This window comes from Macadamia integrifolia, chromosome 2, assembly GCF_013358625.1.
Source record: "Macadamia integrifolia cultivar HAES 741 chromosome 2, SCU_Mint_v3, whole genome shotgun sequence".
Lineage (NCBI taxonomy): Eukaryota > Viridiplantae > Streptophyta > Magnoliopsida > Proteales > Proteaceae > Macadamia > Macadamia integrifolia.
Genome location: NC_056558.1, coordinates 36,152,873 through 36,168,178, shown reverse-complemented (window position 1 = coordinate 36,168,178; position 15,306 = coordinate 36,152,873). Strand labels below are relative to the sequence as shown.

General features: G+C 38.9%; 1 protein-coding gene across 3 annotated transcripts in view; it reads right to left on the bottom strand.

The window, feature by feature from the left end:
- Nucleotides 1-246: 246 nt before the first annotated feature.
- Nucleotides 247-15,306, bottom strand: part of LOC122067934 (putative nuclear RNA export factor SDE5) — a 36,317-nt gene continuing 21,257 nt past the window's right edge. For all 3 annotated transcript variants that reach the window (XM_042631775.1, XM_042631778.1, XM_042631783.1), the window contains 4 exons: nt 3,971-4,038; nt 3,779-3,882; nt 3,628-3,698; nt 247-1,932 (listed from right to left, as the gene is read on the bottom strand). In XM_042631775.1, the coding sequence (XP_042487709.1) occupies nt 1,795-1,932; nt 3,628-3,698; nt 3,779-3,882; nt 3,971-4,038 (381 nt within the window). In that variant the 3' untranslated portion in view covers nt 247-1,794. The remainder of the gene's footprint in view (nt 1,933-3,627; nt 3,699-3,778; nt 3,883-3,970; nt 4,039-15,306) is intronic.

Genomic DNA, 15,306 nt, shown 5'->3' with positions numbered 1-15,306 from the left:
ATTCTTGGGTCCTATCTACCTAAGCCCCTTGAGTTAACCCTACCTAGTTAGTTAATCTTGTAGGAGACCTAGTCACCTAGGAACCTCCTACATCATGGAGGAACGTAGTTTTTTGAAGAATTGAATGAACTTGAACAATGATGTTTTGGTTGGAAACCATGGGTGCCAACCCTCTTTTCCTCCCTCTCTGAGACTCACTTTCTTCTCCCTTCTTTTCTCTTCTTCCTTATTTCATCTTCTTTTTTCTTTTCCTTCTTTTCCTTCTACTTCTTGCCGATTCTCTTTCACAACCCCTGTTCTGGGCAACAGCTTATGCTCCAAGGAATCGACAGTATCTCCCCGGATACAAGTGTTTTCACCTCCAAAATTTGGGGCTAGAATCACCTTCCTAAGGTGACCTAACCGCAGAGTTCTCGCGACCAGATTCAGTCTCTGTGGTGAGCTTCACAACTGGTTCCCCTGTTACCGCCTGACCTGAGTTGCAGAGACAACACAACTCCTCTGGGTTCCTATTTGTAGTGTTTATCAGTAGGATTCAAGAGACCTTAAGGTTGACCACCTTCGTTTGGAATTTCAAGCCAATCCGAGACTTGTCGAAGGAGCTCCATCGATTTGAAGTTTTTCTTCTTCCGTTGGTTTCTGGTTCTGTTGTGAGGTTGAAGAATACAACATAAAGTAGGTTTTATTCCTTATTTCTGTTATTTCCCAGCATTACCCCTATCTTTGTTTCTATTCCCCACTTTCTTTAGTCTATTTGCCGTTCCTAGTTTGCCCCTACCAAATAAGTACTAATCACCTTTATGTCCCACCCATATTTAGCTATCTAGACCCTTGCATATTCTGATTATTTACAAGTCTGCCACTCCCTTTTAAAGTTCCATTTATTTACAAAACTGCCATTACTTTTTACATTTTGAGTTAACTACTTTACTGTGGGCCCTAAGCGATCCGATTTCATTCTTTGGAACCCGGATCTGCATCACAGACCTTTGCCATGTCTTAAAAAACAAACTTTATTGGTCCTAATGGCTGCTTGGACATCCTCATCCCAGCACCACGTTTCCTTATGGGCTGCTGACTACCTTTTGCTTCCCTAGCACTTCCTTGGCAACCCTCTTAATACGAGTCATCATCTCGTTCCACATCGCATTGGTGTCTCCTTCAAAGTCCCACTTTCCCTGTTTGACCACCTCATCAGTAATGTAATTTGGGGCTCACCTTTTAATCTCCACCACCTTATTTTAAGGTCCGTAGGTACCCTCTCATGCTTTTGTGCACTGAGACTGTTCCACAATATAAGATAGATAGCAGATAATACAATGAAAGTTGCAGAACACAAAAAGTTAGCTAGATGTTGAGCCATAGCACTGCCCAAGCCTCTGTTGTGATTTGCACTCTTGAACCTCAAGGCATTTCATCAGTGTCAGAATTTCAAATGTAATGTCTTAAGACTCCAAAATGTAAATCAGTTGATTATGCAGCAAGTATCAAAGTGAGCCACATAGCAGCAAGCTTGAAACAATTATTATCTTCAATTGGAAAAGTTTTACAGTAGAATCAAGATGATCTTTGGCAGATCCAACAAAGGATATACTAACAAGAAAGAAGATAGGTGAACATATTAGTGTCTATGCTTCAAAGAACAATGGATCATTTTTTTACCGTTTCGTTGCTTTGATCAAGGCAACGGATTATGTGAATGCAGTCATAATTTGGACAAATATTTCAGAAATGAAAACTAATTGGACAATGGAGGAATTACAAACACCAACAATTTCCTCCTTCAGAGAGATCTTATCCAAAAATTGCCATGGACAGAGTTTTTTTTTTTATTGTTACATATTGCCCATCAAAAGCAAAATTGCAAGTGGACGTTCTTGCAATGCAGCTTGCCAATTTGGGATCAGATTCTTTAATCAATTGCCTGCCCTTCTGCACTCGAATTTGTCTCAAAATAAATGCTCATGATAACTCAAACACACTACACTCTTACCTTCTTAGCTTAAAATTTACAATAATTCCACAGCACATCATATCTATAGAACAAAAATATCTTATTTAAATGACTACCCAAGTTGACTTGACTCCTGAGGATCCAGAGTTGGGTGAAAATTTCAAGTTGGCAAGCTAGGCTGTTGCAACCATTCTTTCCTTAGTTCATCTTGACATTTCATTTCATTTCATTTCATTTCATTTCCCCTAGTAAGGGGTGATCAGATCCACATGGAAAGACCTAAAAGAGGTAGGGGCATGCCTAAAATGACCATTGATGAGGTTGTAATAAAAGGCATGCAGAGGCTAGGTCTTGACTCTAGTATAACCTCAAACAGAGCTGTTTGGAGGTCAATGATACATGTTGCGAACTGATTTTAGGTGGGGTATTCTGGCGGTGTTGTTTTGTTTCCTCTTCTTTTTTTCCCTTTTTTTTCTCTTTGTTTCCTTTTATTGTCCTACTTGTGGATCCATGTAGCCAACTCCATTCAGTTGGGAAAAAGGCTAAGTTGTTGCTGTTGTTTAAAGGACCCCTACCCATCAGAAGCTACACTTATTGGCTCTCTCCCAAATTTTGATGCAAAAATATGCACTATTTATTATCTATTTGTCTTTGATAAATATCCATTATAAATTCACCTCTATAGGCGTATTTAGAACTTTGACACTTTCTTTTAATTGCCCCTTGTCTTATTCTAAAAATTTATTTATAATAAGGGTAGCAAAGGGTTTTTTACAATAAGTTAAGTGACATATCAGTTTGGCATTATCAAAAAGTGTCATTGTCATGCACATTTTTTAGTACATGTATGAAATGACACTATTACCCTCATTGGAAAAAAAAAATGTGTCATGCTAAAATGGCAAAAAAGTAAGGTTATAGATTATTTGACACCTTGAGGGGTGTCAATAAGAAAATCTCTTTTTTAAATTACGTACATATATTTGAAAAAGTTCTCTGAACATGAGGTGTAAGTGCGTAACACCTACTCACATGAGATTTTTTTTATTGTTTTTTCTCTCCTTCAAAAAATTAATAAAAAATGTCATGTGGATTATGCAGCAAAAGATACATATATATATATATATATATGGGGAACAACTTGTTGTCACAAAAGAAGTGAACTAAGAAGTTGTAACAGTATTTTAATTGCCCCTTGTTTTATTCCCAAAATTTATTTAATGCAAGGTTAAAAAAGGGTCTCAAAAAGCTAAGTTATTTAATGCGGTTTTTATGTGAAATGAAAGGATTTACCCTTGTTGGGAAAAAAAAAATCCGTTACTCAAAGGGCAAAAAAGTAAGGTTGTGTGTGTGTGCCTAGGGTTTGGACAAGTCTCAATTAACATATAGATGATATAACCTCGTTTAGAATTGTAATCATGTTTTAGATATGTTAGGAACCTCACTTCCATTTGGGTTTACATAACCCTCACCCACTCATCTAAACTGGCCATTTCCCTTCTACTTCAATCCTTTGGAGACTAGCCTTAAGAACAAAGTAGACTGAATTTCATTCCACTTGAAAATATCAGTCCCATAAAAATTGCACCAAGGAATGAATTCAACTGAAATAAGTTTTGTCACCTCAGAGAACAGTAAAGAGATGAAGGAGGGGGTTAATTAGCAAGGCTTACCAATCGTTTTCGAGCCCCTTTGGTGGTGTCCGCAGCATTAGACTCCACAATAACTTTCAGGTACTGGATGACTGGGGTATATCATGATACAGATTCATGTCATGATACAACAATCACTCCAGCACAAAAACTGTGATAAACAATCCATTACCTGGGATGCCAGAAACTGAAGAAAGTTGAAACTTCAGAAAACGTATTGCCTCCTTTGCATCAAAGTTATGCAAGTCAAGAGTCATCTCATCTTGGGTCTCATTACTGCAAACAAAATAACATGTGGTGGATTAAAGTTATAATGAAACAATAAGCATAAGAAATAGTAGATGAGAGACCAGTGTTCACGGACCTGCCCTTGATCATCATTTGGGCAGATTTTTCATCTGCTTCTCGGGCCTTATTATTGAACAATTCTGCCTGGGATAACGATATTCATGATATTAAGCTAGGTTGTGTCTCATTCTGTATAACAACAAAAAACAAAGTCCTAAAATGTAGTTATGCCGAACAATTTCCACATCAATGACGTTCATAACCACTACCCACATTTATAACTCTCAATGATTGAAACTATTTAGGCACTAGCAGCAGTGCCTGGAAGAAGAAGATGAAGAAGAGCTTTTCCAGCTTCCCCAAGCCTGTGCCCAGATCTGGAGTCTTCTACAAGGCTCGAGTTCCAGGATTTCCAGATTTCCTGGCCACTTCAGAAAACTAAAGTTCAGTCCATCGTTGGGTCCTAGTTTGAGTCTTATTTTCTTAATTTTAGAGTGTCCCAGTGCACGGGGCTCCCGCTACTACAAGGTCTGGCAGGGGCAAACGTATGCAGCCTTAACCCCGCTCCATGAAGAGGCTGTTTCCATGTTAATCACTATTAATGTCTCATTCAGGCTGGAAGTAGGAATTGTGGATCCAGTCCTGTTACAAGTCAGTTTCCTTTGAAAATAGGATTCTGCAATGACAGCTATCGATTAGAAGAGGAGTCAGATGACTGATGACTCAGATTTTGACTTCTCTTTTCTTGGAGTCTGAAGGGTCTAAATACGAGGTTATAATTAAAGTTGTCAAGGTGTCACCTTGGCATCCAGGTGGTTTGTTTGTGGTCTAGGTGGCCAATGCCTCAGTGCAAGGCGCTGGAGTTTTTTCATTTTTTATTTTTATTTTATTATCTATTTGGCTATTATCTATGCCAAATAGTTGTCAAGGCATCGCCTTGGCGTCGAGGTGGTTTGTTTGTGGTTTAGGTGACCAATGCCTCAATGCAAGGCGCCAGTTAAATTTTTTAATATATTTATTCCACTTTATCATGTATTTGGCTCTTATTTATCCCAAACATCATTTAAGTAAATGATTTTATAATTGTTATTTCATTTACTTAAGCTATTATCCATAAATAAGCGATTATCCCCTACTTGAATCTAATAAAAATAGTTAAAAAATCAAATTCTAAAATGATAAAAAGTAAACCCCCCTAGTTCAAGAACAAAAACTGAATGTTCGGTTTAGAGGCGATTTTTAACTTACAGATGCTAGGGTTTTTCCCAAATCTAAAAATTTCTTAAATATGATAGCTAAAGTGAGAGACTAGATGACCATGGATTTAGACCATGTTAGATGCATTAAAAGTGAGGATGGTAGAGTACTAGTACGAGATGAGGACATTACGAAGAGATGGGGTGATTATCTTTGCAACCCACTAAATGGAGATACCGTGCCTGATAGGTTGGACCTGGAAGTGGATTGGAATGGACATCAAGCCAACACACCTCATGAACAACTGCAACATGTTGGCAAAGTTGAAGTTAAAGAGGCCCTACGAAAGATGAAAGTAGCTAAAACAGCAGGACCGATGAGATCCCAATTGAAATATTGAAGAGCTTAGGAGTACAGGCGATATCTTGGCTTAACCAAGATGTTTAACAAGATTTTGAGTGCAAAGAAAATTCCGAATGATTGGAGGAGAAGCATTGTAGTTCCAATTTGTAAGAACAAAGGTGAGATCAAGAACTACAATAACTATAAAGGCATAAAACTAATGAGTTATACCATGAAACTTTGGGAAAAAGGTTATTGAAGCCCATCTAAGAGCAGAAACGGAGGTGATGGAAAACCAATTTGGTTTTATGCCAGGAATATCCACGACATAAGCTATTTACCTCCTAAGGAGGCTTATGGAAGTTTTTTGAGCGCACAAAAGGGACATCCATATGGTCTTTTATTAACCTAGAGAAAGCCTATGACAGAGTACCTAGAGAATTCATTTGGCATGTCTTAGGGAAGAGAAGGGGCTCAAACTAAGTAGATATAATTAAGGACATGTATGAGGGAATGGTGACTGGTGTCAAAATGACAAAGGGCCAAAGTAGCGAATTCCTAATTACAATTGGGTTATACCAAGGATCAGCTCTAAACCCTTATTTTTTTGCGCTCATCTCAGATGATTTAAGCAAGCACATCCAAGATCGGATCCCGTGGTGTATGCTATTCACGGATGATATTGTTTTGATAGATGAGACAGTGGAAGAAATTAATATTAAACTAGAGCTATAGAGATCAAACTTAGAATCAAGAGCTTTTATGTTAAGCAGAAATAAGACAGAGTATATGAAGTGTAACTTTAGCTCAACTAGGAGCAGTGAGAAGTGGTGAAACTTGAGGAGCGGGAACTACCACAAAGTGATTTTCTTAAATACCTGAGCTCAATCATTAGCAAAGAAGGTAATATAGAGGATGATATTTCTCACATGATTAAAGTGGGATAGATGAAGTAGAGAGGTGCGTCGAGAGTGTCATTTGACAAACGCATGCTAGTTAAACTCAAGGGAAAATTCTACAGAACAGTAATACAACGAGCTATGACATATATTGTAGTGTGTTGGGCAATCAAGAAGAGTAATTAGAATACATTGGGTGTGGCAGAGATGATTATGTTGAGAAATATGTGTGGCAAGATAGGAGAGATCGAGTAAGGAATGATTACATTAGAAATGACTTGGGAGTTGCACCGATCCAGGATAAGCTCCATGAGAGCCAGCTAAGGTGGAATGGTCATGTAAGACAGAGACCCATGGATGCCACAGTAAGGAAGAGCAACCAGATTCATTTAGAAGGAGCCAGAAGAGGTAGGGGCAAACCTAAAATGACTATTAAGGAAGTGGTGAGAAAGGATATGCATATGGTAGGGCTCGATTCTAGTATGACTGCAGATAGAGTAATGTGGAGGACAAGTACTCGTGTAACCGACCCCTTGTAAAGGATGTTCCTGTGATGCTCTTTTGACTTCTTTTCTTACCTCATGTTACCTCCTTCCACCTCCTTTTACTTCCATTTTGGTATTTCATTTTATTCTTTTTACTATTTTAGATCACATCGGATCCATGTAGCCGATCCCATTTAGTTAGAATAAGGTTATAGTTGTTGTTGCTAAAAATTTCATAAATATTATTGTGATAGAACATCACTAAAACCTAAAAGTGTGGCAAAATAATCTTTTGTTTTGATGTCTAAAAACTTATTTTCATTCAGAGTGATTTTAAACACTAAATAAAGTTTGACTATAACTCCTTCAATATAAATCAGATTTAAGAAATCTTGGATTTGTTGGAAAGCTGTTTTTGTGCTATACCTAATACAAAAGTCTCGTATAAAATAAAATCATTTGACCAATCAAACTTAACATAAACATTTCTCTAAATCAAGAGCAATTTAATTACTTATGGAAAAGATCATATTTTCCAAGAATAATATAAACCAAATGTGAGACTAGGTATATCATGTGATCATCTCTAAGAACTGTATAAACCAAATGTATGTTTTGATTGTTTCAAACTTTTAATAGCCTGCTTCTTCAATTCTGTTGTCTTCTAATTCTATGTTGATTTTTTATGACTTAATGTGGATTTTGATAACAAGATGTGGGTTAATGTGGATTTTTTATGACATGATGGGGCTTAATGTTGAGTTTTTATGACATAATGTGGCTTAATTTTGATTTTTTTATCACATGATCTGGCTGAATGTTGATTTTTTATCACATGATGTGGCTGAATGTTGATTTTTTATCACATGATGTGGCTTAATGTTGATTTTTGATAACTCGCGGCATACTAAATAATTTTAGAAAAGAAGGGAAATAAAAATTAACACTTGAGCGCCTTGGTTGCCTAGGCAATGCCTAGGTAGTAGGGAAGTAAATGGATAGCCGAAAATCCAAATTCGATTCGCATCCATATCCGTTTAGGGGCATCAGTATCCAGTCAAAGGGTATCCAGATCCGAATTTGAATTATCTGGAAAATAATTATCCAGCCCAAATAGTTAATAAATTATAATAAAAAATTAGATAATTAATGATTTTAAGGGGTTTTGAAGTTTAGACAGGTTCTAGAGAATGAGGAAAAGAGGTAAGATAACTAGAGACATAGATTGAGAGCAAATTGTATCCATTTGTAAGAGAAAGGTCCGGGTTACATAAGTCAGGGATGCGAACAGATAGTCTAAAATCAAAATTCGATTCGCATCTGTATCCATTGTGTTATCTGTGTCCGGACTGGGACTATCCGACTTTCACATCCGATCCGTATTCGATTCGTATTTGATCCGTTTACATCCCTACAGATGGGCGCCTTATCGCTTAGACACCCCTCCACTACCTTGGATCACCGTGTTGCCTTGAGAACTATGGTCATAAATATATGTAGGGCAGCTAGGGCTACAACCCATACCACACAATTTGCAGAAATGGAGAATACATTATTATTATTATTTGGGTGAATTAATAAATGCATTAAAATATGGGGGGAGGGAGAATATATTCCCTAAGGGAGATTACATACCCTATAAGGGTAACCAAAGTTCAGAAAAGACAGCTACCAAGGCCTCAGTGGGCTTGAGGAATAGAAAACATGTGACAAATGACATGTCCAATACAACACAAAGCCCACATGGGCTTAAAATAAAAGAGCCAAGAAGCCCAACAACTTAAAATTCCAAAGCCCATATGGGCTGAATAGGAACCCAGAAGCCCAAAGGAGGAGGGGCAAATAGGAAATTTCAGGTAGGGTTCCACCAAACCCTACCATCATATCTCATCACTTCAACTTCTAGCCGTCAAGACATGAATCGAAGTTTCGGTAGAAAAAGGCAGGCACGGCGACGGGGCATGGGCCTTGCGGAGGGCCACAACCAAGAGAGAAGCATGCCTCGCGGAAGAGACAACCACGAAGCCTTGCGGAGGGCATCGGTGAGGCGGCTATTGACCGAGCATGGCTGGCAACCTTGCGGGTTGCAAGCCTTGCAAAGAGCTGTAGGATTAAAATCTCTCACGAGATATAAACCTTAGACCCATAAATCACCATAGATAGATTAAGCACACCAAGAACAATGGGATAGAAACTATAATCAATAAAAGCATACCTTGTTTGGGATCCATAGTAAAGCAAAGCGCAGCGGAAAACCTTTTGATCCACGTAGCAAGATACTTCTCTATTCCCCTATGATCACTGGCTAGATGAGAAACCTGAACGCACAAGAGAGGAAGCCACAAGAAACCTTGTCTCTTTCCTTTTCTCCCTCTCTCCAGAATGCACGTTGTGAATAAGATTAAGGTTAGAGGAGGGACCTAGCTCTCTACTTATAAAGTTTCCCAATGGACCCATTGATCACAAGTCCAATGGTTAACTAAAGCCCACACTAGCCAGCTCATATTAAACTAATTAAAGCCTATATGTCTCACTTAATTAGACCAAATAATTAGCCTGATTTTATTAAAGCACCAAAACCCAATTAATATAAGCCCACATAGAAATATTTTAACAAGAGCTTACCAAGAAATCACCATGATAAACAATTCGATCAAGGAGGAAACATGAGAAGACGTTTGATCTGCCAAGGATCCAGAAGAGAGCATGGCTAGGTCAGCGGCGAATTGGCACACTCTAACTGTGCAACGACTTAAAGATCAGCGGCTACTAACCTAAAGAGCGTCGGCGGAGGGGGAAGGAGCCAAAGAATCATTCTGGGAGCAGGTCAGAGCAACAGATGGACGGCGACATAGACATACCCGATCAAAGCAGCAACTCGAGGATGAGCGGCTGTAGGCCCAGAGAACACAGGTGGAAGGAGCCAACGAGTCAATCAGGGAGTATCAAGAGGATCTCGGCAAGACCATCACTAGATCTAAGTCAAGGCGGGAGTGGAAGGATTGAGGAGACGGCAAGGTGTGGATCACGACCTCCTGGACGTGTGACACCAGAGAAGAAGAAGAAGAAGAAGAAGAAGAAAGTCCAGAGAAAGAGGGTGAAGAAGAAAAGAAAGGGAAGCAAAGGATGAGAGGGAGAGGGAGAGGGAGAGGGAGAGGACGAGAGAAGAAGAAGAAAGGATGGGGAGGGGGAGGGGGAGGGGGGAGCAGCCTGGCGTGAGGCCAGGCTGCTCAAAGCAGCGACACTTTAAGGTTCTCTTGGAGTTCTCACGAGAGAAAAAATAAATTTCCATATATAACGTAATGCATTATTATTATTATTATTATTATTTTGTTGGGTGAATAAAATTCATTACCAATATTCATGCAAAAAAAATCCATTACAAAAAGGAGAAGGTGATAAAAGGGGCCCTTAGAAAAGGGGAAGAAATTTTTTTACAAAGCTAATAATACAAAAGAGCAAAATCCAACCCTCAAAGAGAGGATGTAGAGGGTGGTCATAAGGGGAGGATCTAGTTTGAGTTTTATTTTCTTAATTTTAATCATTACTATCGATTGAAGGAGATGGAGTCAGCTTTTGATTTTTCTTTTCTTTCTTTGGGGTCTGAAGGGTCTTAATACGAGGTTAGAAATACTTCTCACCATTGCACCCTCAATTTTGATCTTATGCGAAGGCTCCAACTTTGGAAATGCAATCTCCTCTCTTAAGCCGGTCAACTAAAGCTGATCAAATCAGTGCTCCAATCCTCATATATCTATTAGTCAGGTGTTTTGGTCTTCCCTAGGCTACCATTAAGTCTCTGGAATCTCTCATGTGCTCCTTTATTCAGAAAGGATTAGAGTCTTCTAGGTTTCTATATCCTAGTTGGGTTTGTTTGTCTCCCTAAAGAACAAAAAGGCATGAAGGCTGAGGAGAATCAAAGAGGCCCACTTGGTTGGCATCCTCAATTTGATTTGGAATATAGCTGCTAAGAAGAAAAGTATATGGGTTGATTGGATCTATGCGTGGGTTTTGTGAAATGACTCTATTTGGATTGTGGCTCCTTCTCCCAATGCCTCTTGGGTCTGGAGAAAGATCAACAAATTCAAATTTTCAGCTATTGGCAATATTGTCTCCAAGATCGGTGATGGTGCTTCCACTCACCTTTGGCTAGATCACTGGCACTCCTTGGTTATCCCCTTCCTTTGATTGTTTATCAAGAGATTCACAGAATGGGTTTTCATATGCTCTCCCTTATGGCTGATATTATGTCCCAAATTGACTGGATTTTATCTCTCCGCAGCTCTCGAACATTTGGAATGCTGTCCCTCCCTTTCCTAGGATATCAGTGGGCAACAACAATTTTGTTTCTTGGACTGCTCCTCTTTTAGCAATTTAGTTCCAAATCTCGTCTGCTCTAGGGGCCCCTTCCCTACTTGGTGCAAGTTGGCCTGGTTCAAAGGGCATATCCCTCGCCATAGCTTTATGGTATGGAGAGTCTTCAACAACTGCTTTCCAACATAGTCATTCCTCCTCCAGCGGCAGATCCATGACTCCTTGTCTTGTTGCCTTTGCTAGTACGCGAGTGAAGATACTCATCTTTTTTTCAAGTGCCCTTTCTCAAAATCTATTTGGTCCAGGATCTTAGTCAAATGCTAGCCGAGAAGTAGAAAAATACTCCCTTTTCCTAGAGAATGGATTTGGGTGGACATTACTTTTGGTGGAAAATCTATTTGTAACCCGATTGGTAAACTCACCTTTTCTGTTGTCATCTCTCACATTTGGATGGAGCGCAACCTTATAAGATGGACATCCAATTCTCGGTCTTATCGAAAGATTTGGGACACCATCTCCCTCGATGTCTTGAACAAAGCCATCGGGTTTTCTTCTTGTTATATCTCATCCGCAAGGAACAGGCATAACGTTGTTTCCCCTCTTCTTTAATCTCCCCCCTTTAAGGGTCCTCCCTTATGTTGCATCCAAAGTTTAAGATCTCGATCACGCCCCTAATCTTGCTAAACCAAAAAAGAGAGATCTGGCGAGATCTTGTATTTTTCCCGGTTGACTCGATGGTTGGTCTTGGTAGCCATATGGTCTTTGTAGCCCATGATACTTGTCATTTACCCTATTCTAGACCTTCTAAACATAATGGAAACATTAATTTTTTTAAAAAAAGCAAACCCAAAATGGTACTTTGACTATGTACCCTATGTAAGTAGCCTCCAGGCCCTTGACCCCAAGCTAATCCACAATAAAAACAAACAACTGTTGACAATGTTTCTATGAAAAAATGGATTTGAGAAATTGTTTTTCACCTAAAACTTCTTTTGAGAAGAAAAGGATCTCCAAAGGTTGTTGATGAAGTGATAATCTCTAATCTCCAAGTGTAAAAGTTGTTAATCTACACTGTAGAGGATAAATTTGGCAAGAAAATCCACTAAAAGTTCACTTTTTCTTCATAGTTGGGTGAGATAGGTGAGATATGTCGAGTTGAGGGTCGAACTATGCATATACCCCATGTGATTTGGTCTCAAGATGAGTCGAGACCAAGATACAACAAGCTCTCGGCCGAGATATTACATGTTTTACATATTGCCTCTCATCTTGTCTTCGCCATTTTCAAATAGCGAGATCTCGCCAAGTTCTTAAACCATGGTTGTATCATTCTTTTTCCTCTCCTTCTCGGATCTCTTGTACTTCTCTCTTTCGTGATGAATATTTATTCCCCAAATAATAATAATAAGATGTTATATATATATATGGTTAAGAGGTTATAAATATACATAGGCCTATAGCCCATATGGGCCATGCCCCACGATTTGCAAAAATAGAGAAGACATTGTTATTTATTTACTCTTCTTCTTCTTCTTCTTCTTTTTTTTTTTTTTTTTAAATAAATTCGTCACGAAAAGGAGAAGGGGATATAAGGGCCCCATAAAAATGAGGAAGAAGAAAAAACTTTATAAAGCTAACAATACAAGAGAGAAAGACCCAACCCTCAAAGAGAGGAGGTAGAGGGCTATTTGGGCTTCATCCCCAGGACACACTAATAAGCTTCTTTGGGGAATCAACGCACCGAGAGGTGACCAAAGATAGCTTGCTTCTAACATCAAAATATATGGAGTCCCAAATATGCTGGAACATAGTTTTAAAGGCGCTGGTAAGGACTGCTAAGGCGTCGCCTTACCAGCGCCTTGGCGCTGATGCGGCCTAAAGATAGTAAGATAGTGCTCCGCCTTATGTGACGTGGCACCTTATAGGTTTTTTTTTTTTTCAAACACATTTTAAAATTACTTGATGAAGATTTCAAATATAGATTTTTTATTGGTAGATGTATGATTTTATTAATACTTGAGATGTATGGGATTAGCTTTATTCCACCAAAAATAACCAAAACAAATAAAACAAAAACACGATTCACAAACAGGGTTTGGATTTTACCAAGGGTTTTAAGAAAGAGCTTTGAGAAGGAATCAAAGAACAAGGAAGAACCACTGATCTAGGCGACCATTTTGTTCTGGCAGCGGTGAGCTTCATTAGTGGATGACCTTAGGGCTTAGGCACTCATTTTGGCATCATAGAGGTAAGTACAATAAATACTTGTATTTTTTATGCCTTCTTTTCTTTATATTTATAATTTTGTTTCATAATTATATATTTATATTATATGTTTATATGTTATGATGATTGATGATTGATGATTGATGATTGATGATTGATGATTGATGAAGATGAACTTAGTTTATTCACTTTATTGATTTGTTTTCTTGATGAATATCTTACATTGGTATGAATATGAACTTTTAATATTTATTTAACATATGAATAATAAAATTCAACTAGGATTTGAAACAAATATATTGGTTTTATAAAAAAATTACACAGGAACGCTTTAGTCAATAAGGCGATGCTTTATGCCCGTCTTATGCTAAGGCGCTCCGAAAGACCCTCAAACGCCTCCGTCGCCTTACCGCCTTAAAAACTATGTGCTGGAAAGATCTAGAGCTGGAGGACCATTTTCTAACATTGCTCTTCATCCAGATATGGTTAATTGCAGCACCAAGCCAACCTTACACACCACATCACAAACTGACTAACCGCCAAAGGACAACCCAGATCCATTCCCTAGCAAAAGGATGAATTCTTCGAGACCATGGCCAACATTTCGCAAGGACCCCTTTCCAAACCGAAGAGAAGGGGCAAGCGAAGAAGTGTTGGTCCACATCTTCTAGACCATTGCAACATAGGCAGCACAAAAAGGAGACCAAAATTTGATAATAAAGGAGAAAGGACTGCGTTGGGAGCTAGTTGGAGAGGGCCCGCCAAACAATGAAGCTACGATGGCGGATGTGATTCTTGAACCAAACTAACTTGTGCCAAGGGGACAAAGGGTCACAAGATCTGATGAGGTCCCAAGTTGCTTTGGAGCTGAATAGGCCTAAAGAAGATGCAAACCAAACTACATTATCTCCCTTACCATGAGGTCTTCTAGGAATGGAAGGCAAGACATTCTAGACAATTGATAACAGGGGAGAAGAAGCAGGCCAGGGGGGCAACTGTGATGATTAATGATATCTGCAACCATAGACTGCTTCCTAAATCCTGAACTGTATATGGCTTTAGCACCCACTGAGTGGAGGAGAACACCCACAGGGTGCCAATGATCAAGGCAGAGGAAGGTGGAGGCACCATCCTCAGTAGGCAGGAAATAGACCCAAGAGCGATAAACCTAAGCTTTAGAATCTTATGCCAGACCCAAGATGCATCAGTAAAAGGAGCAGCCCAAATACTTCTTAGCCACAATCTTCCAGATCAGTTTGAGAATACCAACTGAATTAACGATGTTTGATTCTTTGCAAGCTAAGACCTCCCTCATCCTTGGGAAGACATATCACAACCCAACTGATAAGGAAGAATCTGGAGGATTCAGATCCTTTCCAAAGGAAGGCACACATAAGGGACTTTATCTCCTTAATAGTATACTGAGGCAACCAGAAAATACCAGACCGACGGATATAACATGACTGAAGGACTTAGCTGATCAATTCCATACGACCCACATAAGAGATGAGCTTGCCTTTCCAAAGAAGTCATTATTGCTGTTTGGGTCTGTGGATTAATTGTAAATTCATGACTGGCTCAGTGAATTTTGAGTGGGTTGTTGTGGATTCAGTAGCTGTAATTTGGTAGATTCCTGATTGCATTATTTCCTTATTTCCATTGTCTATACTTTTACCTCCTCCAATTGCATATCATGTCAGAACTTCTAATTCAAACCCTGAAATTCCAATAGCTTACTTAAATTTTAGGTTTCAGTTTCAGCTTTAATTTGATCCTGTTCAATGCTTTAACTCCCAAATAATCTGCCTTATTTCTCTATCAAATCGTTTGCTGAATCTGAACATCAGTTTCTAATTTAAGTTCTGTTTCCTAAAGCTAATTTTCCAGAATCCTATTTCAATGCTACTTCTTCAAATTCTGGCTTTTCTGGATCTGATTTCCGTTATTCT